Here is a 26,663-nt window from a genome sequence, read left to right on the forward strand (position 1 = left end):
TTTAATCCTTTCTTTTGTTAATGTGATGTATCACATTGATGGATTTGCAAATATTGAACCAGCCCTGTAACCCAGGAATGAATCCCACCTGATCATGGTGGATAATTCTTTTTATATGCTGTTGAATTTGATTTGCTAGTATCTTGTTGAGTATTTTTGCATCTGTATTCATTAAGGATATTGGTCTGTAGTTGTCTTTTTTGGCTGGGTCTCTGTCTGGTTTGGGTATCAAGGTGATGCTGGCTTCATAGAATGACTTTGGAAATTTTCCTTCTATTTCTATTTTTTGGAATAGTTTGAGAAGAATGGGTATGAGCTCTGCTTTAAATGTCTGGTAGGATTTCCCTGGGAAGCCATCTGGCTCTCGGCTCATATTCTTTGGGAGATTTTTGATAACGGATTCGATTTCTTCACTGGTTATTGGTCTATTCATGCTTTCTATCTCTTCCCGTTTGAATTTTGGCAGTGCATGTGCATTCAGGAATTTGTCCATTTCTTCTGTGATGTCCAGTTTGTTGGCATATAATTTTTCATAGTAATCTCTGATGATTGCTTGTATTTCTAAGGGATTGGTTGAAATAGATCTTTTTTCATTCATGATTTTGTCTATCTGGGTGCTCTCTTTTCTTTCTGAGGAGCCTGGCTAGATATTATTCGATTTTGTTTATTTTTTCTAAGAACCAACTCTTGGTTTTATTGGTCTGCTCGACTGTTCTTTTGGATTCTATATTGTTTATTTCTGCCTTGATTTTTATTATTTCTTTTCTTCTGCTGGGTTTGGGGTGCTCTTGCTGCTTCCCTTCTAGTTCCAGTAGGTTCTCTGTTAAATTTTGAATTTGTGCTTTTTCTTGTTTGTTGAGATTGGCCTGTATTGCAATATACTTTCCTCTTAGGACTGCCTTTGCTGCATCCCAGAGATTTTGGATTTTGGATTGTTGTATTTTTGTTTTCATTGGTTTCCATATATTTTTAAATTTCTTCTATAATTGCCTGATTAACCCAATCATCCTTTAGTAGGGTAGTTTTTAATCTCCACATTTTTGGAGGTTTTTCAGACTTTTTCCTGTGGCTAATTTCAAGTTTCATCGCACTGTGATCTGAAAGTGTGCATGGTATGAATTGTATTCGTTTATACTTATGGAGGGCTGCTTTATGCCCCAGTATGTTACCTATCTTGGAGAATGTGCCATGTGCACTCAAAAAGAAGGTGAATTTCCTAACTTCAGGATGCAGAGTTCTAAGTATATCTATCAGTTCCATCTGTTCCAATGTGTCGTTCAGGTCCGTTGCTTCCTTAGTGATTTTCTTTCTGGTTGATCTATCCATTGCTCTCAGTGGAGTATTAAAGTCCCCTGCAATTAGCACATTCTTATCAATAAGATTGTTTCTTTCTGTGATTAATTGTTTTATGTATTTGGGCGCTCCCGAATTTGGCACATAGATATTTATCATTGTTAGCTCCTCCTGATGGAGAGACCCTGTAATTATTATATAATGTCCTTCTTCATCTCTTGTTACTGCCTTTACTTTAAAGTCCAGTTTGTCTGATATAAGGATGGCTACTCCGGCTTTCTTTTGGCTTCCAATCGCATGATAGATATTTCTCCATCCCTTTACTTTCAACCTGAAGGTTTCTTCAGGTCGAAAATGAATCTCTTGTAGACAGCAAATAGATGGGTTTTGCTTTTTTATCCATTCTGCTATCCTGTGTCGTTTGGCTGGAGCATTCAGTCCATTTACATTCAGTGTTATTATTGAAAAATGTGGGTTTAGAGTCATTGTGTTCTCCCTAGAATTCATGTTTATAGTGGTGTCTCTGGCACCTTGTATTCTTTGCAACATTTCCCTCATTGAGCCCCTCTTAGGATTTCCTGTAGGGCTGGTTTGGTGGTCATGAATTTTCTCAATTTTTGTTTATTTGGGAACACTTTGATCTCTCCTTCTATTTTGAATGACAGGCTTGCTGGATAAAGGATTCTTGGCTGCATGTTTCTGTTCATCACATTGAAGATTTCCTGCCATTCCTTCCTGGCCTGCCAAGTTTCATTAGATAGGTGTGTAACCACTCTGATAGGTTTCCCTTTGTATGTGAGGGCCATTTTCTCCCTAGCTGCTTTCAGAATTCTCTCTTATTTTTAGATTTTGCCAATTTCACTATGATATGTCGTGACGAAGGCCAATTCAAATTACGTCTTAAGGGGTTTTTTTGTGTCTCTTTAATTTGAATGTCTGTTTCTGTTCCCAGATTTGGGGAATTCTCAGTTATAATTTGGTGTAGTATCCCTTCAGGACCTTTTTCTCTGTCATCCTCTTCAGGAATTCCTGTATCACTCAGGTCTCGAATTCTCCTTTCCTGCTTCTGGATCAATTTCCCTCTCTTTTTCAGCTTCCTCTTTTGCTATAACCATATCTTCTAGTTCACCTATTCTTCTCTCTGCCTCATCAATCCTTGAGGTGGCTGCCTCCATTTTGTTATTCACCTCATGTATAGCCTTGTTTTAACTCATCCCAACTATTTTCAAAGTGCCTAGTCATTGTCTCAGTTGCTTCTTTGATGCTTTTTTCAACCCCAGCGATTAATTTTATGACAAGTTTTTTTTAATTCTTGAACTGTAAGTTGTCTAGATCTGCCTTGAGCAGTTCTGTGGCTGTGACTTCTTCCTGGAGGTTCTTCAGGGGAGAGTTCCTTCGTTTCGTCATTTTTGCTAGTTTTCTGTCTCTTTTCACCTTTAGAAAGCTCATTGTGCACTGTGCACCTGTTAATATTTCTCTGTTACAGGAGGCTTATTGACTGTCCAGGGCCTGTCATTTCAGGAAATATTATTTTAATGGTGTTTCTCAGTTTCTCTTGTTGTGGGTTTGAATAATTTATTTCCCTACTCAGCAATATTTGGGACTCGCCGTCATGCACACTTTGGCTTGTACTTGGTGTAGCCCTAGGAAGGAAAACAGACAGACAAACACAGAGGGAACAGAAGCACACAAACGCACAGACAAATAAAACAAACAAACAAACACATTAAAAGGGGGAAAGAAAAGATAGAAAATGGAGAGGAAAGAGACGAAAAGAAGAGAAGAAGAAAGAAAAAAAATGGTGTCAAAGACAACAAAGTACAGTGGACAGTCTAAAAGTGTATGACCAGTTGAGGGGAGAGGTAAGGATGAGATACAGGAAAATATATGTGGGTTGCAAGAAGGTAAAAAAAGCGAGAAAGAAAGGAAAATAAGGAGTAAAAATTTAAAAACATTTAATAAAAAAGGTAATAATAATAAAAAATAAGTACAAAAAACGAAGAATGAAAGAAAAAAATGAAGAAGAAAAGAGGAAAAAAAGCAGCTTCACTTCGTTGATAGGAGTGGTTTGGTGTTGTAGGTCTTGGAAGCTGCTCTCAGAGGCTCAGCCTTGGTGTCTGCAGAGAGTAGAATGGCGGCACGCTCTGCTGGAACTACGCACTGTAGGCCATTCCAATAAGTGATCTCCTTGTGCCGTAGCTGAGCCAAGTTGTATTTTCCAGGCCTGCCTCGGTTCAGAGTTCTTGTCCATACACCTTTATGCTACCACAGATGAGAAGTATTTGCTTTGGTGGCTGGCTTCTTAGGGGCAAGGATCAGTTTGTCTTGGCCCAGGCAGGGATTTCTGCTGCCCCTGCCTGAGGTGAGGTGTGCCGCCTGAGGCGAGGTGTGCTGCCTGTGGGGAGATGTGCAGCAGGAGGTGATGTGCATGCCCTCACAGACACAACTGGATTCCCAGCCCCCAGCCAGGATCTCGATCGCATTGGGGGAGGGGTGAGTTTCTCTTGGCTTTGCGCAGCTGTTGCCGGAGGCGCAGGGCGCTGCCGGAAGTCAGCTGGGAGTTCCTGCAGCCTGAGCACGTGCCCAGGCCTCCATTGCCGCCTACTCCCTGCCGGGATCGCGTCGGGGTGGGGGCTATTTTTTCCCTGTTGGCACCCAGGATTCGGGATTCGCGCGGCCAATGCTGTAGGTGAGTTGTGCCGTGGAAATGAGGTATGTGCTCCCACTTCTAAAACTGAGATTGAAATGAGCGCCCCTGGTGCCGCTGCTGCCGTGGCTGCTGACTACCCACCAAGATGGCGCAGGGCTGGAAACTGTTCTTTCACTTGCGCCACCTGAGTTCGGGATTTGGGCTACCCAGCAGTTATCTATGGAGTGAGCTTCTCTCTCCAAGCGCAGTTAAGCGTTCTTTATCTCTTCCCCAGAGACAGTACTATGAGCGTGTTCAGTCTCTCTGTCTCTTCCCTTTGTCTCTCTTGGCCTCCGCGCTTGCCGCGTGTTAGGCTGGGGCTCCCGCCGCCCCTGCCCGTCTCAGGCTGGCCCGTTTTCCAATCTCCCCAGTTCGCACTCACTCACTCAGGTATCTTTGGGGTTGTCTTCTTTCTGGAGTTCGTATTTTCTCCTTCTGCTCTTGCAGATGAGAGTAATTGTCCTTCTCAGTTCGATAGATGGGGCATAGGAAATTTCCAGAGTTCTCCTCCTCTCCGCCATCTTGGCTCCTCTCTGCATTCTTATCAACAGTGCAAGAGGGTTCCATTTTGTTCACATCCTTTTCAGCACTTGTTTACTGTAAAGCCTTCTAGCTTAAATAAAATATTTGCCTGTAGTTTATTTAATATATTTAATATACTTTAGTGGAACAAAAGTAAAAGCTCTTAAAACACACATATTTTTTGTTTAAAGTTGTTAGTGAATGGAGTTTACCGCTTTCCCAAAATAAGGATTTTGCATAATTATTTCCCTTACCATGTTGCTTTTTTTCCGTCTCTGATTTCATTCTGAGAGGAAGATGTCAGGCATTCAACTAAGTCATTTTCATTCTCATCAACCTTTGAAAACCTCTGCTATCCACAGATAATTTTGCTTCATGGTTCTCATGCCGAAAATGTTGGGGCCATTTCCTACCATCTCTTCTATTCATCTCAGAATTTCTGTGTTGAGCTTTCTTCGCTTCTAAAAAGATGAGTTATCTGCTTTCTACTTTAAATTTATTTGCCTTTTTTTTTTTTTTTTTTATACCAGCTCTTGACTTTGCTTGTCGTTGTTATGGCATCTTTTGTTTCCCTCATGCTGGATCCTTTCCTTTTCTTCTCATGCATACTTAGATCTCTCACATACTTAGATACATACAATGTATCAGCATATATTTTATTCCAACTATTGTTAATTGAAAGTATGTGTGTGTCATTCACTGGGCTAGATATCACATATGTTTCATTGATAAAAATCCTCATCGGACACCGGGTGGCTCAATCAGTTGACTTCTCCAGCTCTTGGTTTTTGGTTCAGGTCATGATCTCATGGTTTGTGGGTTCAAGCCCCTCATAGGCTCTGTGCTGACAGCTGGGGGTCTGCTTGGGATTCTCTTTCCCTCTCTCTTTGACCCTCCCTTGTGTGCTCACGTGTGCGTGCGCTCTCTCTCTCTCTCTCAAAATAAATAAATTAAAAAAAATTTCTAACAAATCTCTGTCTCAAAATAAACTTAAAAAAACCCTCCTTTGATCTAACTTCATCAAGTAAGCATCTTCTTTCTTTTTAAAACTCTGCGTTACTTTTTAAAAATTAATTTTATACTACTGAAGTCTCCTTTTTCTCCACCTGAAACTATTTCTTCGCATCGTTCCTCTGTGCTAATATTGCCAGCATTCTCAGTAGCATCTGACTTCAGTGTCTTGGAATTGTTTGATTCCCCTAGTTAGAAATCTCTCATCACTTGAACTTGTATAGCATTTTTATGCTTCTTTGTGGTCTTTTTTTATAGTTATTTATATACTTTTCTTATTTTTTTCTACTAGATAATAAGCTCTTTGAAAGTAAGATAATAATACATGTACATGTCAAGTACTTTACAGTTATTAACTCCTTTAATCCTTTTTCAGATTCACCTTTTCATCCTTTAATCTTGACAGCACTAAACTGTAATGTATATGTACTTATCTACAATAGGTGGGCAGTAAATATTTGCATTAGTAGTTGATTTTTTTTTTCCATTTGAATTTTGGAAATTAAGTGCAGGCTTTATTATGATATATAAATTAATCCATTCATAGCATAGTGTGATGTGAATTATTTTTAATAAGCATCTGCTCTCTGTATAGCTTGATAACAGGAATTTTGTATTGTACTGTGCAGAGTATTTTCAGCCTCATACCAGTCTTTGGCCAGTGTTGATAGAGGAGTCACTGTGGATAAGCAGTGACACATTGTGCTTAAAATGACTGCTCAGGGGACAGTTTTTAGTGACTCATAGTTTTGATAAGTTATAATGAAGGGTAAGTTAATTTCTTTCCAAAGAGAATGCAACCTTCAAAGAAATCTAGAACCTCTTTCAGGGTTAGTTCAAGCAAAGAAGTCTACTTTTAGATTTTCAATCCTCCTGAACTCCCAAAACCTATTTTTTTTTTAAGTTTATTTATTTTGAGGGGAGGGATGGGCAGAGAGAGACAGAGAGTGAGTGAGCCAAGTGGGCTCCATGCTGTGAAGCCTGATGTGGGGCTTGAGATCATGAACCCCTGAGATCATTACCTTAGCCAAAATCAAGAGTCCCGGTATTTGGTTCTAAGTTGACAGTTACTCTTCCACTTTTTTTCATTGATAGTGTGATAGTATTCCTGTAGTTGTCTTCCTTGTGGGTATGGAGGAGACAAGTAAGCTAAAACCATCAGAGTCTCAGGACAGTGCAGTTTCAAATTTACATCTCTTAACATATACTTACCAAACTCCAGTTTCCTATGGTGTTGTTGATTAGAAACAAAACCAAATGAAACAAGCTCAGCCACAAAAACCTTTGCAGCCACCAAACTTATAAATTCATTCAAGCCTTACACTGCAGTTACTCAAAGTAATTTATATCTTCTGCCTAGGCAACAGCTGTATTTTTTCTGCTTTTGTTGGTGGGAAGTTAGTCTGAAATGAAGATTATTTTTCTTTTAGATTCTTGAATTGGTGATTTGTCCTTCTCCTTATAAAAATGTTTATTCCTATAGGTTGCTTTCAAATATGAGAAAAATATACTGGTGTTCTAATGCAGTATAATAATATATAAGAATATAATTTTTATAATGGACATGATTATTATTTCCTTATAGTTATTTGTAGGGTGCTAAAGTCATTTGATTTTGGCATTTAAAAAATTTTTTTTCTAATTTAAGTTTATTTTTATCTTGGGGGCGGAGGGGCAGAAAGAGAGAGAGAGAGAGAAAATTCCAGGCAGGCTCCGCACTGTCAGCATGGAGCTGGATATGGAGCTCAAACTCACAGACTGTGAGATCATGCATGACCTGAGCCAAAATCAAGAGTGAGATGCTTAACTGACTGATTCACCTGGGTGCCGCTGGTCATTCCTTTTTGAATGTGTAGTTCTCACTTCATAGTTAATGTATTTTAAATATATAAAATAAAGGTGAACTGTAAGCACATGTCAGGAAATTATCATGAAATGTGTTCGAGTTTAAGTCTTTATAGCAGGTTTTAGAGCATTTATGAAATCAGTTGGAAAAAATATATATCACTTTCTGTAGACATTAATATGTAGTGAAAAGCCTATGCTAGTCTGCTCAGGCTGCCATAAAGGAGACCATAGACTTGGTGGCTTAAACAACAGAAAATTATTTTCTTCAATTCTGGAGTCTGGAAAACCCAAGGTCAAGGTCTGGCAGTGTTTGGTTTTTGGTTAGAGCTCTCCTCCTGGCTTGCAGATGATTGATTGCCTTCTTGCTGTGTCCTCACATGGCCTTTCATCTGAGTGCCAGGAGAGAGAGGATATTGAGCTTTCTGATGTGTCTTCTTGTAAGGGCTCCACCCTTCTGACCTCATTCAACTTTAATTACTTCCTTAGAGGCCCCATTACCAAATACAGTCACATTAGGAGTTAGGGTTTCAACGTATGCGTTTTTGGGGACAAAAACATTCCGTCTGTAATAGGAACCTAGACTCAGCTAGGACTGTGGGTTCTTTTAGACCCAGTGCTGTCCCTTAATAGCCAGGTGATTTCAGGAAATGCACTTAACTGCCCAGTTTCTTCACCTATAATGTATTACATTATCATAGTACCCTGTTTGCCTCATGGGGTTCCTCTATTTAATAAAATAATATGTTTAATAATTTATAATGTGAAATTAATGTATTTAATTGTAAGTAATTATATAAAGAATTCTACATATGTGAGAGATGACAATTATTAACTCTCCAAATATAAGGCAATCTTCATGGTAATAAAGTATTAAAATCAGAGAAGTTAACAAACATGATATTCTCCAGAACACTAGGACTTCTCTTGTAAAAAGAAGCAAAAAAGAAGTCTTACAGGTTATATTCTGTAATATATATGCTTATCAGTTAGACTTATGGATTAATATAAAATATATAGACTCTGATCAAAGAAAAATTTAGGTGAGAATATTAATTTATTGAATTATCAGCTCATTCTGAGCTGATATGAAGCAAAAGATTGCTTATTTGCTAGAGTTGAGAAAGAATTTTTATTCCCATGAATATGATATACATTGTACTTTAACAATATGATAAATGTTGGGGCACCTGGGTGGCTCAGTTGGTTAAGCATCCAGCTCTTGACTTTGGCTCAGGTAATGATCTCACAGTTCATGAGTTCAAGCCCTGCATTGGGCTCTGTGCTGACAGTCCAGAGCCTGCTTGGGATTCTCTTCCCTCTCCCTCTTTCTCTTCCCCTTCCCAACTCGTGCTCTCTTTCTCTCTCAAAATAAATAAAAAAACTTAAAAGCATATGGTAAATTTTAATTATAACTTTAAAAGTTGAATTAAAATGGGCGTTTGCTGTTATCCTGACAAAAACTCTACTTTCATATATTTAAAAGAGGAAAAATAATACCTTGAGCCCTTTGGAAGAAAGGCACTCTGTAGAATTCCAAGATTTTGGGGCACCTGGGTGGCTCAGTCAGTTAAGCAGCTGCATCTTATTTTGGCTCAGGTTATGAATTTATCGTTTGGGAGCTCAAGCCCTGCATCAGGCCTGCTTGGGTCTGTCTGTCTGTCTCTCTCTCTCACCTTTCTCTCTTCCCTATGCGTGTGAGCCCTCCCTATCTGTCTCTCAAAAATAAGCATTATAAAAGAAGCTTAACAAAAAGAATTCCAAGATTTTATTGAATGCTCTATAATATAGTCTTTATCCACACATTTATAAAGTGCTAGCATAAAGTTTTCAGTCTCCATTTGAAGTGCTAATCTAGTTATGTGAGGATTATTTTGTTAAATGAAACTTTAGATTTAATCTCCATTTTTTTTTAATCTCCATTTTTCTTAATACAATTTGTGGATGTTTGTTGAGCCCTCTAAATGCCTCTCTTTTGAGATGTTAATCAGTTGTTAATTTCCTTAAAGGATCTCCAAGTTTTAAAGGATAACCAATCAAATGCCAGAATGTTAAAGTTGTTACAAGGTTTCATAAGGCCTTTTGTCACAAATGTGGTTAAGTATAAAATAGACTGCAAGGTTTACCTTAACATTCTAAGATGTTTAAAAGAATGTTGCTGAGTCTTTAGACCTATTTTAAACATATATAGCTTTTATATGATATTAAGCAATCTTTTTGGTTTATCTTCTAGTGAACCTAGTGTCCAGGTTTAGGTAAACAGGATTTCCCCAGCATCCTCCTCTGTGTAAACATTCCCACTAGTATGCAGAAGTATAATACTGGGTCAACTATTTACTACTGGGTTTTGCTAATTCTTACATATATTATCCCTGTTGTGAGTGACTGCCTTATGGAGAAAACTGATGGTATCACTTATAGATTATTGTAGGTTTTATAGTTGTTGGATTTTTTTGGTGGGTGAGGAGAGAAGTAAAACAAGATCATTTATTTAGACAGCATGGGTTCTCTCTGCCAGCAAAACTAGTGCTCTCCTGGATTTGGAATGGCCCCTGAGATTTTACTTCTTAGTTACAGTGATTATTGAATAGTGTTATAGAATTCACACATGTGTTTTGCTTAGCTGAATTTACTTTTTATACAAAACATTTTCTGGGTCATATAATACCAACTTTTCATCCTGGCTCAAATTTGGAAAGTTATTTGAGAAGCTTTATAAATAATTATAATGACTATTAGTTGGAAGAATATTTAGACATAGGTTAGAAAAGATGAGGCATTTATTTTATGAATTTTAATATTGCATATTTATGATTTTGAAGTTATATATAACATTTATTTGTGGTACTCCTCTTTTCTCCAAAGAAGGAATTCAGAAGGATAAAGTTTGTTAACAGTTAATGGAGATAGTCTGGTGACCTCTAAAATTTAATAAGAATAAATCATGTGTATATTTCAGAGGTATAAATCAATTATTTTAGGCAGTTTTTTCTTTTGAGCTTATCACAGTACACTTATTTTATGAAATCTTTATATTTTCTGAGAAAAAGTTGTTATATTTTCAAATCACTCTTGTCTGGAAGACTTGTAATAGATTTCTGGGGATTATGATATTCTGATGTGAAAACTTTCTTCCTTTAGATTTTTAAAAAAATATTTATGATATTTTTGGAAGAAATACTAATTGTCATTTTTTTCTCTCACAGCTTCATATCCTCCAATTCAGCCTCATCCTCTAATTAAACATCAGCAGATTCCTCTTCATTCACCACCTCCCAAGGTTTCCCATCATCAGCTGATACTACAACAGCAGCAACAGCAAATTCAGCCAATCACACTTCAAAATCCGACTCAAGACCCACCCCCATCCCAGCACTGTATGCCACTCCCAAACCACGGCCTTCCTCCAGCACCTACTAATGCCCAGTCACAGCATTGTTCACCAATTCAGAGCCATCCTCCTCCTTTAACAGTGTCTCCTAGCCAGTCACAGTCAGCACAGCAGTCTGTAGTAGTCTCTCCTCCACCGCCTCACTCACCAAGTCAATCTCCTACTATAATTATTCATCCACAAGCACTTATTCAGCCGCACCCTCTTGTGTCATCAGCTCTCCAGCCAGGGCCAAACCTGCAGCAATCCACTGCTAATCAGGTGCAACCGACAGCACAGCTGAATCTTCCATCCCATCTTCCACTTCCAGCTTCCCCTGTTGTACACATTGGCCCAGTTCAGCAGTCTGCTTTGGTGTCCCCAGGTCAGCAGATTGTGTCTCCCACATCACACCAGCAATATTCAACCCTGCAGTCCTCTCCAATCCCAATTGCAACCCCTCCACAGATGTCAACATCTCCTCCAGCTCAGATTCCACCACTGCCCTTGCAGTCTATGCAGTCTTTACAAGTGCAGCCTGAAATTCTATCCCAGGGCCAGGTTTTGGTGCAGAATGCTTTGGTGTCGGAAGAGGAGCTTCCAGCTGCAGAAGCTTTGGTCCAGTTGCCATTTCAGACTCTTCCTCCTCCACAGACTGTTGCGGTAAATCTACAAGTACAACCACCAGCACCTGTTGATCCACCAGTGGTAAGCCCTTGGAAGCTCTTTGACTTTCTTGCTGAACTGAGAGTAAAAACTTTTTTCCCACATTATGTTATATTGCTAGATCTAAATGCCTATGAATTTAAAAAACTTGAAATTTCCATCTGTCAGTGTCTGACAAACATGCTATATGGGCAAAAAAATTGCCATTTGTTGTAGTATGGTTGCATGCTTGATAATTTGTGATGGTTATTAAAGTCCCTCGTTATTTTTATTACTATTTAAACAAATCCATCTGCTATCTTTACAGAGTTGATTTTTTTTCCCCAAGGGAATGCATTTGAACCAGTGTCATCTGCACAAAGTTTTTTCTCTTAAGGTGATTATCCTTCATAGATCCCTTCTGTTGGCTTGTATGTTCTTAAACGTATGGTTTATCTGCCTAACCTTTTTGGTTGTGTGCATTTTAAAGTCCTGGGCATTTAGGGGCTTTGGTTTCACGGTGAAGGTATGCTTGTATGATCTAATTTTTGGGTAAGGTTATAGTTTGAAATTCAGTTTTGTAAGAAAGTATCTACCCTAGGAAAGAATCCAAGTTTGCAAAAAACATTAACTTTAGATCATCTTTGAGAATTATAAACTTGTGGTTTTTAAATATCTGTGAAGAAAAAATATGAATTTAAGATTTCTCATTTAAAAAGCTAAAGAAAACTGGATGAATTGAATACTGAAGATGAAAAAAACCATTGGGAGGAGTAAACCCTTTGAATAATTGAGATCGTGGTGAAATTTATCAGAATAAACTTCTAACAATGGTACATGTTGCCTAGAAAATTATCTTGGAGAATTGTTTTTTAAACATTCTCTAAAAGACTTCTTAAATTTTTAAAATGATTTACAATAAAAGTTGAAATAAGATCACTAAATGTTTAGGCAAAATGATCAGATTCATAATTAGTTTATAACTGAGAAAAACAGCCTTCCCAAAGGGGGTTTTGTATTTAACCTCACTGAAGGGATCTTATCACTGAAAAATTGATAACCACTAATTCAGAAAGGAAAGGAGTTTCAAAGTCTGTTCCTCAATGAGAAACATTTTGGTACACAGGATACAAATTTATAGATTCTGTATTCTTGTTATCCTTACTGATGTTTATGTGCATAAAGAGGTTGAATTCTACTTCTGATTTACTTTTATTAAAAACAATTTGACAGAAGAGTGCCTCACTGGCTTAATTAAAAGAGTGTGCAGCTCTTAATCTTGGGGGTCATGGGTTCAAGCCCTATGTTGGATGTAGAGAATATTAAAATAATAACAACTTGACAGAAACAATAATGGACATCTAAAAATAAGTTTGTTATTCAGTTATCATGTCTCCATTATATCTTTTAAGTTTTTGAAGAATTTACAGGGGATATTGTAACATAAAAACAGGTTTCAAAGTGTCGTTTAAGTGTATATTCTTTCTGGTTCAGTGAATTGGGTTTTAACAAGTAAAAAGTAAAATTTCTTTATATGCCTACTATTTTTCTAATTATTTTCGTTAGAAGAAGTTTTAGGATAGAAATATCAGGGGCGCATGGGTGGCTCAGTCAGTTGAGTGTCCGACTTCAGCTTAGGTAATGAGATCATGGGTTGTGGGTTTGAGCCCCTGACCCTCCCCACCGCCACCCCCTGTCGGGCTCTGTGCTGACAGCTCAGAGCCTGGAGCCTGCTTTGGATTCTGTGTCTACTCTCTCTGCCCCTCCCCTGCTCGTGCTCTCTTTGTCTCTCAAAAATGAATAAACAGTAAAAAAATTTTTTTAATTCAACATAAGAAGATTAAAAAAAATTTTTTTAAATGTTTATTTTGGAGAGAGGACATGTACAAGAGAGAGGGAGGAGGGATGAAAGGTGGGGGGACAGAGAATCTGAAGCAAGCTCTGTGCTGAGAGCAGAGATCCATGTGTGGGGCTCAAACTCACAAACCCTGAGATTATAACCTAAGCTGAAGTTGGACGTTTAATGGACTCAGCCACCCAGGCACCCCTAATAAGACTGTAAAGCTAAAACATTTAAGGTCTTATTTTGTTACTCCCTGATCTGCACTCTTAAAATAATTTTTTGGGGCACCAAAAATTGAGCCTGGGTGGCTCAGTTGGTTAAGTGTCCAACTCTTAAGCGTCCAACTCTGGCTTAGGTCATGATCTCATGGTTTGTGAGTTCAAGCCCCACATCAAGGCTGCTGACAGTTCAGAGCCTGGAGCCTGCTTCAGATCCTGTGTCTTTCTCTCTCTCTCTGTCCTCCCCTGCTTGTGTTCTGTCACTCTGTCTCTCTCTCAAAAATAAAAATAAACATTAAAAAATCTCTTAATAATAATTAAAAAAATACGTTATCTCATTTCAGGAAGTTTTCCCCCCCATGAAAATAGTAACTTTTTCTGTTATCACCTTTGTTATCTTATTTTTTTATCTTTCTCAAGGATAAATTCATTAAATTAATGTTTTTTATTACCTTTGATCAAATCTGATTTTTTAAAAATCACATTTCTTTGTGAATTACACATTTCTTCAGTTTCCTGGTTGTTTCAAATATTTAAAGATAGCAATATATATTTACTTAAGAGATGTGACAATTTGAAAGATAAGTATGAATATCAAAGTTAAATCAGGGTATTTTTTTATATTTTTATTTTAGAGTTTGGGAGAGAGGGACAGGGGAAAAGAGAGAATCCCGAGCTCACACCACACCCAGTGCAGAACCTGATGTCAGGCTCAATCCTGTGACTCTGGGATCATGACCTGAACTGAAATCAAGAGTCTGATGCTCAACCAACTGAGCCACCCAGGCACCTCCATCAATGTATTTTTAAAAAATACATTTAGTTATGAAACTAAAATTTGTCAATGATATATGGGTATGATAAGTAAGATATGTAAGAGTAGATAATTTAGAACCAGTAAATGTCCCACAGTTAATTTAGGAAAAGGAGACAGATGGGACTAATGTATTTTATTGAGGTAAGTTTGGCAATCATTGCTGGTTTTAGAATAGTTGTAGTTATGGGCCAAACAGAAATTGTGTTGTGGAGTTTCCTAATCTTGTGAGTAAAACATCACTTCTTTGCCTTATTCAATATTTTTAGTTGCTACACTTAGATTTTTTATGCTAATGGTGCCAGATGTCTGTGATCTGTTTTTGCCTCCTTTTTTTATTAACTTATTTTGCCTTTACATAACAGATTGGGAACAAAGTATGTGTAATTAGACTTATCTATAAAGAATGAAAACTGTTTTATATTATTCTTTGATAGATTATTTCAGAATATGCTATTTATGTTATGACTCTTTTTATCCTTTCAATGCCTTCAGTGTTCTTAAAAATCAGAGTTGTGTGATCAGACATTGTGACAGCATTAATATATTAAAGAGAATTTCAACATTTTAAGATAATATCTAATAAAGGAATGCTATGCTGGTGTACCTGTACTGGTTGATAAAACCATACTTTTCTAACTACCTCTAATGAGCATCCTTGCCACTGTCAAATTAAGGTAACACTGTGACACATGCCCCTGATTAGAAGATTTTATTCTTCCCTTTAGCCCCCAGGACATTTCTTTTGGATGACTTTACCTGAATGGGACATTGTCATCATTTTACAAAAATCATGTGAAAAGATATTAGCAGCTGTCATTGTACTGTACAATAATGAACAACTGCTTTCCCTTCTGAGGATCCAGACATGAGGCAAGGAATCTCTCTTGGTGAAACAGGTTTCCAGATGCAGGTTTGGGAGCAGATAACTTTAAAAAATGTAGCCTACTTCGTTGATTCACATCACAGTTCTGGATATCATATTTGATATAAAATTATCAGCAATAGGATTAAAAATTTTTTTTAGGATTTTTAAATTTTTCAAAAGAAAGGAAAAGATATTTTCTTCTCCTCCTCCCCCTCCCCCCCCTCCTCCTCCTCTTCCTCCTCTTCTTCTTCTGATATTTTATTACTGGGTGGGTCAGTTGGTTAAGCATCTGACTCTGGTTCAGGTCATGATCTCACCATTTGTGAGTTTGTTCCTTGCATCAGGTAAGCTCAGGCCCTGCTTCAGGCTCCATGCTGTCAGCATGGGATTCTCTCTCTCTCTCTGCCCCTCACTCATTTATGCCACCTACCCCTTCCCCAATCTCTCAGGGGAAAATAAATTATTGTTAGAGGCTTTGGAAGTTGGGTGTTTGGGTTTTTTTTTTTTTAACTTTATTTAAAGTTTATTTATTTTGAGAGACAGCATGAGCAGGGGAAGTGCAGAGAGAGAGAGGGAGAGAAGAATCCCAAGCAGGCACTGTTGGTGCAGAGCCTGACGCACTGCTTGAACTCATGATCCATGAGATCATGACCTGAGCTGAAATCAAAAGTGAGTCTGACTGAGCCATCCAGCCACCCCTAGGTTTTTTTTTTTTTTTTTTTTTTTTTTTGACTGTATTGCTATTAGCTCTGCCTTTGGAGATGAAACTTGAGAGTCCCTTTTATAACACATGGGTTATACTGGTTTTAGAAATCTAATAAGTGTTGTGTATGAAAGAAAACTGCTTTGTAGCTTTGTTCTTAGTAACCTATCATCTTTTAAAAATAATGATTAAATAGGGGTGCCTGGATGACTCAGTTGGTTAAGCCTCCAACTTCAGCTTTTAGGTCATGATTTCACAGTTCATAGGTTCAAGCCCCATGTTGGGCTCTGTGCTGCTGCCTTAGAGCCTGGAGCCTGCTTCAGATTCTGTCTCCCTCTCTCTGCTCCTACCCCGCTCATGCGCTGTCTCTCACTCTCTCAAAAATAAACATCAAATTTAAAAAATTTTAAAAGGTAATGATTAAATAATGATGACAAAATATTCTAGAAGTGGACTTTGATAACTTAGTCTTAATGAAATGAAAGTTTAATGAAAAATTAGCTAGTTTTAGTTACATAGTACCTTCTCAGATTGAGATTCTTAAGTATACTCTTTAGTATTGGATTACAAAGGTTAAGTTAAAAAATTAAAAACTTTGTAAGTATGAAACAATATTAAAAAACTAATAATGCATCACATGGCTAAGGAGGGGTGGGTGTGGGTAGGTATTAATCTAAGGACATATATTTTCTGTTTACCTGATACTAGCTTATAAAAATTCATTAGATTCTTGAGTAGATCAGAAAATTAAAGAATTAAAGATATAATTGCATACCTTTTTTGTATGTTCTCAGATGTTACTTTTCATAACTTAATCTTTAGTTCACATAAATATAATAAAGAAGAACCTGGGGTGTAGTTCTTTAAGCAGTTTCTGATATATTATGTGCCATTTTGGAAAATTACTTAATGTATTTGTGAAAAATAGTAGTGTTTATTTTGATTTATGACAGTTGGAAGTTAATAGAAACAATAGCAAATTCCCCAATTACTTATTGAATGTATAAGATCAAATTTTTTTTTTTTAAATTCTCAGAATTAATTAAGAATATGTCCTGCCTTGACTATCACCTTTTGGGAAACTTTAGTAATTGTAGCCTAGATACTGATTTGCAGCTTGATTTCAGTGAAATATTTTCAAGCATTATGAAAAAACCTCATGAGTTGTTTTAAAGTTTTCTTTTCAACCTATTAAATATTCGTTTTGCCTTTTTAAAATTGAAAACACTTAGAATTTATTTATTTTTTCAATTAAGTTTAAGGAACACCTTAGTAAATATATTTTAGAAACTTTTTAAGGCAATGTGGTTTGTCATTGTAGGTTTATCAAGTAGAAGACGTGTGTGAAGAAGAAATGCCGGAAGAGTCTGAGGAGTGTGTTCGGATGGACAGAACGCCACCACCACCCACACTGTCTCCAGCAGCTATAACTGTGGGGAGAGAAGACCTGACTTCTGAACACCCTTTGTTAGGTGAGGAGATGCCCAAGTTTGGGGGACTTTTCTGCTAGGTAAAAGTAATATAAGATTGAGTAAAGCAGAATTAGTGAAGTATAATAAAGTTAGTAAAGTCCCCCACCCCCTCCACTGGAGATGGTATTAAACTAATTTGTTATGTAACTAATCACAGCAAAATATAACAGAATTCAAGATTTTTTTTAAAGAGAAACAAAACAATTGATAAGCCACCCAAATGAAAAACATGCTTTAGCCTTCCAATTTTTAGTGGTTTGTACAGATATGTTTTATATGCCCATTCAGGTTCATTGGTCAAAAGCTATTTCTAAGCTCAAAAATTAGGGTAAATCAAAGTTCTATTAAATGATTTCAGTTATGTTCTCCAGAAATCACAAAGCGTTCTGAGTCATATCTAACATTTCTCGTAATTGCTTGTGATCCAGGCTGAGTACATTTTTAAAAGTGTTCTTTCCCAGACAGTTCTTAAATTAAGCCTCATTAATTCTTACTAGAGACATGGATTAAAAAATCATTGGCCTTTAAGCATTTAAATTTTTATTCACTACTTTAGAGCTACTCATGAGATCAAGTAAATCTTCTATATGCTCCTCCTCATGATATTTTTTAAATTTTTTAAAGTTTTAAATTTATTTTTGAGAGACAGAGAGAGACCGTGCAAGCAGGGGAGGGTCAGAAAGAGCGGGAGATACAGAATCTGAAGACAGGCTCCAGGCTCAGCTAGCTGTCAGCACAGAGCCCGATGTGGGGCTCGAACCCATGAACCATAAGATCATAACCTGAGTCAGAGTCGGACTGACTGAGCCACTGAGGTGCCCCTGCAACTCTATTTTAACAACACTTAGGACTCTGTAATATTGGCACATTTGTACATATGATCTAGAAATTAACTGGAATATATACCAATATTTTCTGAATAAACCAAATTATATTTAATGCAGCTTCGTATTTCTAAAGTAACAAAATTCCTATAAATCTGTAAGGAGTATTAACATTGTATCTTATTTTTTAGTACCCTCATTTAGTACCCTCTAGGAGTAAATGTAAAGATTTGGTAATGTGTGATAGAATTTTTCTGGAGTTCCTCAGTTTCATAATGCTTGCATTCAGTAATACTGTGTGTGTTCCCTGAAATCAATAAACTAGCACTTTCTCTTGACTTTCTTGTTTAGTTTTTAATAAAGAATTGTGTAATTTTAAGCTGGTTTTACATTTAGTTTATCTTGGTGGATTATTTGGTGGAACTAGGTTAGTAAATGGCTTATAATAATAGTGCTATGATCAGATATATGATATTAGTCACATTGGTTTTCCTGAGTGTGAATTGTTAGCTTTTTCCATTTCTGAGATTATACAGATGATCACTACACTATTTCATTAGTTGAAATTTTTGTTCTTTAGGGATTCCTATTCTTCTCTATCTAACTGGGCTATATTTTGAGCATTTTTGATAGTGGTGTCAACCCTTTTCATACTGAGGATGGAGAGGAGTTACCATAGCAGTTAAGAACAGTGTCTCAAGAACTGATTTCCTGGGTTAGTATCCCACCAGCTCCATTACTTAATTGGTTGTGTGCTCTTGGCCAAGTTTCTTTATCTTTGTTTCCCTTGGGCTAGTTTTAAGGATTAGATGAGTTACAACCTGTGAGGCATTTACAAGTACTTGGCATGTAAGCACTCAGTAAATCATACTATTACATACTTTGCACATGTGTGCTTTGTTATGTTTGTTAGACATCTGTAGTCACTGATATGTTTAGCTTTCAGCCAGTTCTATTTTTCTGTTTAATACAGTCAGTAAAGGTTTGGTGCAATCATATGGCTAGGTAAAGTATCATAGGCTCTGGGGTCTATTTTAAGGTAGTCTTCAGAGTTTGAAGGGGAGGAATCACAGTGGTCCAGTCCAGTATTTTGCAGTTGCCTGGAACTAAAGCATTCCTTCAAATTGACACACAGTCCACTGAAGAGTTGTAAAAAAAAAAAAAAAAAAGTACATGGATTTAGATTAGCCTTACCACTTGAAATAAAGGTGATGGATGCTGTGTAATCCTTAAAAGTCTCTACCTACTTTATGGATTTTATGATTCTTTTTTATTTAAGTGTACTTTCAGAGTACTCCCCACCTACCCACCTCACCCATGCCATCTGGAATATATAAACAGGAACAGAGGGAATTTCATATCTGTTTAGCTTAAAAAATTTTTTAAAGCAACAGTTTTCATATTCTTAAATTGACATTTTAAAACATTTTTTGTAACTTATGGGACAGTTCTTTGCAACCAAGGTTGGAGTGACAACTTTTAGCAAGTTATCCCTTTCTGTAAAGTGAGGATAATAGCTTCTATCTCATAAGATTAAATGACATTAAATATAAAGTCTTAGGATGGTGTTTTAAAGCACTAGATCTTAATTATTATTGTTATTAATGTTTATTCTTGAATTTTTTTTCATATTTGCCTGGACAGAATGATAAAGACAAAAAAAATGACTTTTCTTTTTCAGAGCAAGTGGAATTACCTGCTGTGGCATCAGTCAGTGCTTCAGTAATCAAATCTCCATCAGATCCTTCTCATGTTTCTGTTCCTCCACCTCCACTCTTACTTCCAGCTGCCACCACAAGGAGTAAGAGTACATCTGTACCCAGTAGCGTTGCCACTATAGAAAACAAACCTCCACAGGCTATTGTTAAGCCACAGATTTTAACCCATGTTATTGAAGGCTTTGTGATTCAGGAGGGATTGGAGCCCTTTCCTGTAAGTAGTAAGCAAATTTGTATTTTTAAAAATTATTTATGTATTATTTTTAAATGTAGTGTATTATTCTTTAATAAACTCCTTGTATTTTTATTTCAAAAAAGTTGTTGGGGTGCCTGGGTGGTTCCATTCTGTTGGTTGAGCATCTGATTTTGGCTCGGGTCATGATCTCCTGGTCTGTGAGATCGAACTCCATGTTGGGCTCTGTGCTGACAGTTCAGAGCCTGGAGCCTGCTTCGGATTCTGTGTCTCCCTCTATCTCTGCCCCTCCCGTTTGTGTGCATGCATACTCTCTCTCTCTCTCTCACACACAAAAATAAACATTAAAAAAAAAGTTGTTAATCTCTTGCCTAGAATTTCTATATATATTCTTTATATATTTCCAAATATATTTCTAGAATTTTTATACTAGCTATATATAAACTAAGAAAAATTTCAGGATATTAGGATATCAATTTTATAATTTTTAGAGAAAGTTGGAAGTTTATTCCAGTGAAATAAATTTTTCATTTTATTTTTAATGGACTGAAATTATACCAAAAGTGCCTTATTTTTCTGAGATGGTGTTATGGTGTTTTTTTCTCTCTTTTTTAGAAGCTTTTTATTCTTTTTATTTATTTACTTTTTTAATTTGTTTTGAGAGAGAGTGAGACAGCAAGTGGGAAAGCGGCAGAGAAAAAGAGGGAGAGAGAGAATCCCAAGCAGGCTCTGCACTGACAGTGGGGCTTGATCCCACAAACCAGGGATCATGACCCGAGCCGAGATTAAGAGTCAGATGCTTAACTGACTGAGCCATCGAAGCCTTCCTAAAATGGTGTTTCTTAAATAATGTGATTTCTTTGTGAACTTTAACTTGAGTGCATAAAGTAATAACTTCCCAGTGACCTAATATTTCTGAAGTTATCCAGTTGATGGTTTATAATTAGCAAATAGATGTTCTCACTGTTGAATCTCTGCCTTAAGTCAGATTTTTAAAATCTTCCTTCAAGGGGTGCCTGGGTGGCTCAGTTGGTTGGGCATCTGACTTCAGCTCAGGTCATGATCTTATGGTCCTTCTGTGGGTTCAAGCCCCCACATCAGGCTCTGTACTGATAGCTCAGAGCCTAGAACCTTTTAGGATTCTGTGTCTCCCTCTGTCTCTCTCTCTCAAAAATAAACATTTAAAAGTAAAATAAATAAATAAATAAAATCTTCACTTCAAAATGGAGGTGCTGTTTCTGTCACTACAAGTCTTATAATTTGAGACTAGCTGTATGTAATTTAAATGCTAATATCTAGAGAAGAACATTTTTCCTTTGAAAATAAATCAAATACAGGTGGCCAAAGTCAAAGCCAAATAAAACAAGGGAACAAAATAATTTCTTTCAAAGGCCTTTGAATCATCTGGTTTTTTAGATTTATGGATGGTGATGATCTTGCATTGCGATAATGGGTTGCCTCATCAGCTGCCTTTGCTTTCAGTTAACTCTGTTTATGAAATGTGGATCTGCTATAGGAAATCTGATAGTGGAACAACAGTCTTTTTTCCCTGTGCCTCAGGATTTGGATCCTGGCAGTAATGCATACCGTAACCTTTGTTAAGTCACTCACCCTTTTTTATCTTCATTTTAGCTCATCTGGCAAATGGAGATGATACTTTGCTTTTAGGGTTGCTGTGAGGATTAAATGTGCACAAATTGTTATGGGCAGTGCCTGGCACTTAATACCCATAGCTGCTATTATTAATAATTACTAGTGTCAACTATACCCTTTTTTCCCCTGGTTACAAAAGTAATGACATTATTTTAAATGGAAAATGTACAGAGCAAATAATTGTCAGTAATACCACAATGTATATTGGTTTATATATATATTTCATATTATCAAGATTATCATATACAGTTCTGCAACTGTCACATAGTATATTTAGAGCATTTTTTTCCTAATATTAGTACTTTGGGAATATTTTGAAAGGTTACATAATATTTCACTTAATGAACAACCAATAATTCATGTAATTCTTTCATTATTATTGGACATTTTAAGTTTCTATTATTTAATAATTTCTTTGGCACAATAGGATGCCTGGGTGGCTCAGTCATTTAAGCATCTGACTCTTGATTTTGGCTCAGGTCATGATCTCACAAATCTTGAGATCGACCCCAGGTCAGGCTCTACGCTGACAGAGCAGAGCCTGCTTGAGATTTTCTCTCTCACGCTCTCTATCCCTCCCTTGCTTACACGTGCACTGTCTCTCAAAATAAATAAAAATTAAACAGTAATACTTTCTTTAGGATGAATTCCTAGAAGTACAGATACTGGATCACATTACATATGTATTCATAAGACTTATGGTATAGATTGCTAAATTATTATCTGGGATGATTATTTAAATATATTCATACACCAGAAATATAAACTCTTAGTAGCACTGCGTATTTTAGTTTCTTAAGCAATACCTTTTGTAAATTTTACTTGAGGCATAATGTGTATCATAACTGAAGTGAACAAAATTTAAAAGTTCGTAGGTGATTGTTCTCTAAAGTTAAATGTAGAATTTACAATAAGTCATCATTACTGGAGACTTAACCAGCGTTCTTAAATAGAAATAGGAGGTTCTATTTCAGATTAGCTGAAAGTTCACTAGCAAGCCAGTATTGTTTTGGTCTGGATTGTTTTTGCTGAAAACATTTTTTTTTTAAGTTTTTTAAATCTTTTATTTATTTTTGAGAGAGAGACAGACAGACAGACAGACAGTGCGAGCAGGGGAGGGTCAGAGAGAGAAGGAGACACAGAATCAGAAGACAGGCTCCAGGCTCTGAGCTAGCTGTCAGCACAGAGTCCGACATGGGGATGGAACCCGTAAACTGTGAGATCATGACCTGAGCTGAAGTCGGACATTTAACTAAGTAAGTGAGCCACCCAGGCACCCTTGAAAACATTTCCAAAATAAGTACTCATGACTTAACCAGGTATACTGAACGTAAGTGAATATTTTGTTGTTTATTTTAATGTTAATATTTTAGGATTTTTCCATTTCTTATGATTATAGTGGATTAGGTCGCTGAACTAGGAGTCAGAAGACCAAATTCTAGTCCTGATTCTGCTTTTGTAAAAAAAATCAGCTAAACACTTTAGACCTTAGTTCTCTTGCTTTTTAAAAAAATATTTGAGAGAGTGCACATGCATGTGTATGCGAGCAAGGGTGGGGCAGAGAGAGAGTGAGCAGCGGAGAGAGAGAATCCCAAGCAGGCTCTGTCTGTGCTGTGAGTGGAGCCCAATGTGGACTCGATCTCACAAATGATCAGATCATGACCTGAGCCGAAATCAAGAGTTCGATGCTTAACCAACTGAGCTACCCAGGTGTCTTGTAGTTCTCTTATTTTTAAAATGCGTACAATAGTGATCTATCCCAAGGAGATAACCTTTCAAGTAAAAAGTTTTGTACGTGAAAAATCTTAAAAGTTGTTGCAGAAAAAATACTAAGTAGACGATACTGGCTAATCAAAACATTACATATTTTTGAATATGTTAACTTTTTTTTTAATGTTTATTTACTTTTGAGATACAGAGTGCAAGCTGGGGAAGGGCAGGGAGAGAGGAAGACAGGATCTGAAGCAGGCTCCACGCTGATAGCAGAGAGCCCAATGTGAGGCTCAAACTCACAAACTGTAAGATCATGACCTGACCCGAAGTCAGATGCTTAGCCAACTGAGCCACCCAAGGTGCCCAACACTACTTGCCTAAATTAGGACACTAGGTTCCATTTGACAGATTTGAAGCATCCATATTGCTGATGACTTGAAATACAAACTGTTAATGTCCAGATTGCCTAAGATTTTCTTAAGGAATAAAGCACTTAATGAATGTATCTGATTGGTTGAACAAGCAAATTATCACAGTTACTATTCATTTGAATAGGTTTTTAAACTAAGTTTTTTCTTTTATTTTTGTTAAGATTTTTTTTTAAAGTTTATTTGTTTTGAGAGAGAGAGATTCCTAAGCAGGCTCTGCGCTGTCAGTGGGACTCAATCTTATGAACCATGAGATCATAACCTGAGCTGAAATCAAGAGTCTGAGGCTTAACCGACTAAACTACTCAGGCGCCCCTTAACAAAGTTATTTCTGAAAAGCCTTTTAAAAGATTATTTTATTCTCTGTCTCATTTAAAGGTGAGTCGTTCGTCTTTGCTAATAGAACAGCCTGTGAAAAAAAGGCCTCTTTTGGATAATCAGGTGGTAAACTCTGTGTGTGTTCAGCCAGAGCTACAGAATAATACAAAGCATGGAGATAATTCATCTGACACAGAGATGGAAGACATGATTGCTGAAGGTTTGTGGATTTTACTTAAGATACTGTTTAAATTTTACTGCTTGAAACACGATATGGATTTTTATTCTACACATAATTTCCCACACTGGGAAGTACTCACTTTTATTCTTAGATAATGCATTATTTGACGAAAGTAAATGGAAAGCTAATCAGACCTTTAATGTCTAAATAATTCAAATAGCAAGATGTTTAATTTGCATAATGTCAAATTGACTTTTGAAGGAGTGTGGGAGGGAAAAGTTCCCCTATATATGAAAGTAATTCAGAATTTTAGCATCAAAGCAACCATTTATCTTTTCCTAAGCAGACTTAAGTGAGTGATTGTTTTACTGAGTTTGTGTAAAATTTTAACGCTCCTGGGTTGTTTGGTTTTAGATTTTCCATATTCTGAAATTTGATGTCAGGTGGGAATTACAGTCATATTAAAGATGTAACTGTCAATCAAGTGGTGATTAAATTTGTTCAAAGAGGAAAATATCACTAAATCTTATTGTCAGAGATTCCTTTTTTAAAGACTTTAGTCTAATAGTAAATATTCCAGAATAAACACAAATACCTGCAGACCTGATATCATTTAACTTTTATTCATTCTGATCATGGTCCTGTAATTGCGGTAGTTTAATCAAATAACATTTAGTGTAGCCAGGGCTGCACAGTAGTGATTTAATAAATATCCATGTCAAAATAATTATCCTCAGTATCTTAGTATTCATCTAAAATTAATTTTTACATGTTTATTGAGCATGTACTGTGTGCCTGTACTTTGCTAAAAAAATAGCATACTGGTAAACAAAATAGATAATTGTCTTTGTCCACAGTTTTCCTGATTACTAAAAGGCTTAACTGACTGCGCCACCCAGGTGCCCCTTCCTGATTACTAAAAGGAAGGTACCTGTGTTATTGTTACTAACTTATAACCTGTTGCAGTGTATTCATCACTGGTTTACTTTTTACTTAAACAGTGAAGAGTATGATAGTATAAAATTTAGTTTTACTTCTAACTTATATTGAGATCAATTTGATTTCTTTTTAAAAAATGTTAACAATGAAAAATTTCAAACCTACACAAACTATATAATAAATCCTCATTCAACCAGACTCAACACTGTTACCTGATTTCAAACATTGTTTTTGGCACACTAGCTTCATCCTTCCCTTTTGTTTTCCTCCCTTCATTTCCCCCTTCTCTATTTCTCTGTCACTTTTCTTTTTCTTTTTCTTCCCTCCTCCTTTCTGTAAAAAAAAAAAAAAAAATCAGATCCTCATTTCATTTCACTGGTGTATATAACTTATTGTGCATTTCTAGAAATATATATGAGGCACCTGGGCAGCTCAGCCAGTTAAGCATCCAACTTCAACTCAAGTCATAATCTCACAGTTCATGACTTTGAGCCCCATGTTGGGCTCCCTGCTGTCAGCACGGAGCCTTCTTCAGTTCCTCTTTCTCCGTCTGTCCCCCCTCTTAAAAATGAACATTAAAAAAAAACCCCACTAAGTAAAAAAAAAAAAAAAGATTTTAAATTAATAAAAATACATACATTTTAAATATAATAACTCTAATGCTGTGTCACTCAAAACAATATTAATAGCAAATCTTTGAAGTCATCTAGTACCTGGCTCATACTGAGATTTCAATTATATAAATAGTATAAATATCCTTTTATAATTATTTTTCAAATCAGATCCAATGGTGTCTACATTTTACTATTTGTTATGAGTTTTTTTTATAGTTTATTGTCAAATTGGTTTCCATACAGCACCCAGTGCTCTTCCCCATAGTGCACTCCTCCATCTCCTTCTTTTCCCTCCTCCCCCTTCCCCTTCCACCCTCAGTTCGTTTTCAGTATTCAGTAGTCTCTCAAGTTTTGCATCCCTCTCTCTCCCCAAATCTCTTTCCCTCTTCCCCTCCTCCTGGTCCTCCATTAGGTTTCTCCTGTTCTCCTGCTAGACCTTTCAGTGCAAACATATGGTATCTGTCCTTCTCTGCCTGACTTATTTCGTTTAGCATGACACCCTTGAGGTCCATCCACTTTCCTACAAATGGCCATATTTCATTCTTTCTCATTGCCATGTAGTACTCCATTGTGTATATATACCACATCTTCTTGATCCACTCATCAGGTGATGGGCATTTAGGCTCTTTCCATGATTTGGCTATTGTTGACAGTGCTGCTATGAACATTGGGGTACATGTGCTCCTATGCATCAGCACTTCTGTATCCCTTTGGTAGATCCCTAGCAGTGCTATTGCTGGGTCATAAGGGAGTTCTATGGATAGTTTTTTGAGGAACCTCCATACTGTT

At 36.7% G+C, this 26,663-nt stretch overlaps 1 protein-coding gene across 13 annotated transcripts in view; it reads left to right on the forward strand.

Annotated features, from left to right (window-relative positions):
- Positions 1–26,663, forward strand: part of PHC3 (polyhomeotic homolog 3) — an 87,842-nt gene that overhangs the window by 33,191 nt on the left and 27,988 nt on the right. For 11 of the 13 annotated variants that reach the window (XR_003908764.1, XR_003908765.1, XR_003908766.1 and 8 more), the window contains 5 exons: positions 10,567–11,438; positions 11,725–11,772; positions 17,143–17,293; positions 19,799–20,049; positions 24,201–24,360. Coding sequence is in view for 10 of the 13 variants with exons in the window: in XM_029939893.1 (XP_029795753.1) it covers positions 10,567–11,438; positions 11,725–11,772; positions 17,143–17,293; positions 19,799–20,049; positions 24,201–24,360 (1,482 nt within the window). In the remaining 3 variants the exon portion in view is untranslated. The remainder of the gene's footprint in view (positions 1–10,566; positions 11,439–11,724; positions 11,773–17,142; positions 17,294–19,798; positions 20,050–24,200; positions 24,361–26,663) is intronic. The other 2 variants (XM_029939894.1, XM_029939897.1) reach the window with 1 other exon arrangement.

Source organism: Suricata suricatta, chromosome 5 (genome assembly GCF_006229205.1).
Source record: "Suricata suricatta isolate VVHF042 chromosome 5, meerkat_22Aug2017_6uvM2_HiC, whole genome shotgun sequence".
In the NCBI taxonomy this organism is placed as follows: domain Eukaryota; kingdom Metazoa; phylum Chordata; class Mammalia; order Carnivora; family Herpestidae; genus Suricata; species Suricata suricatta.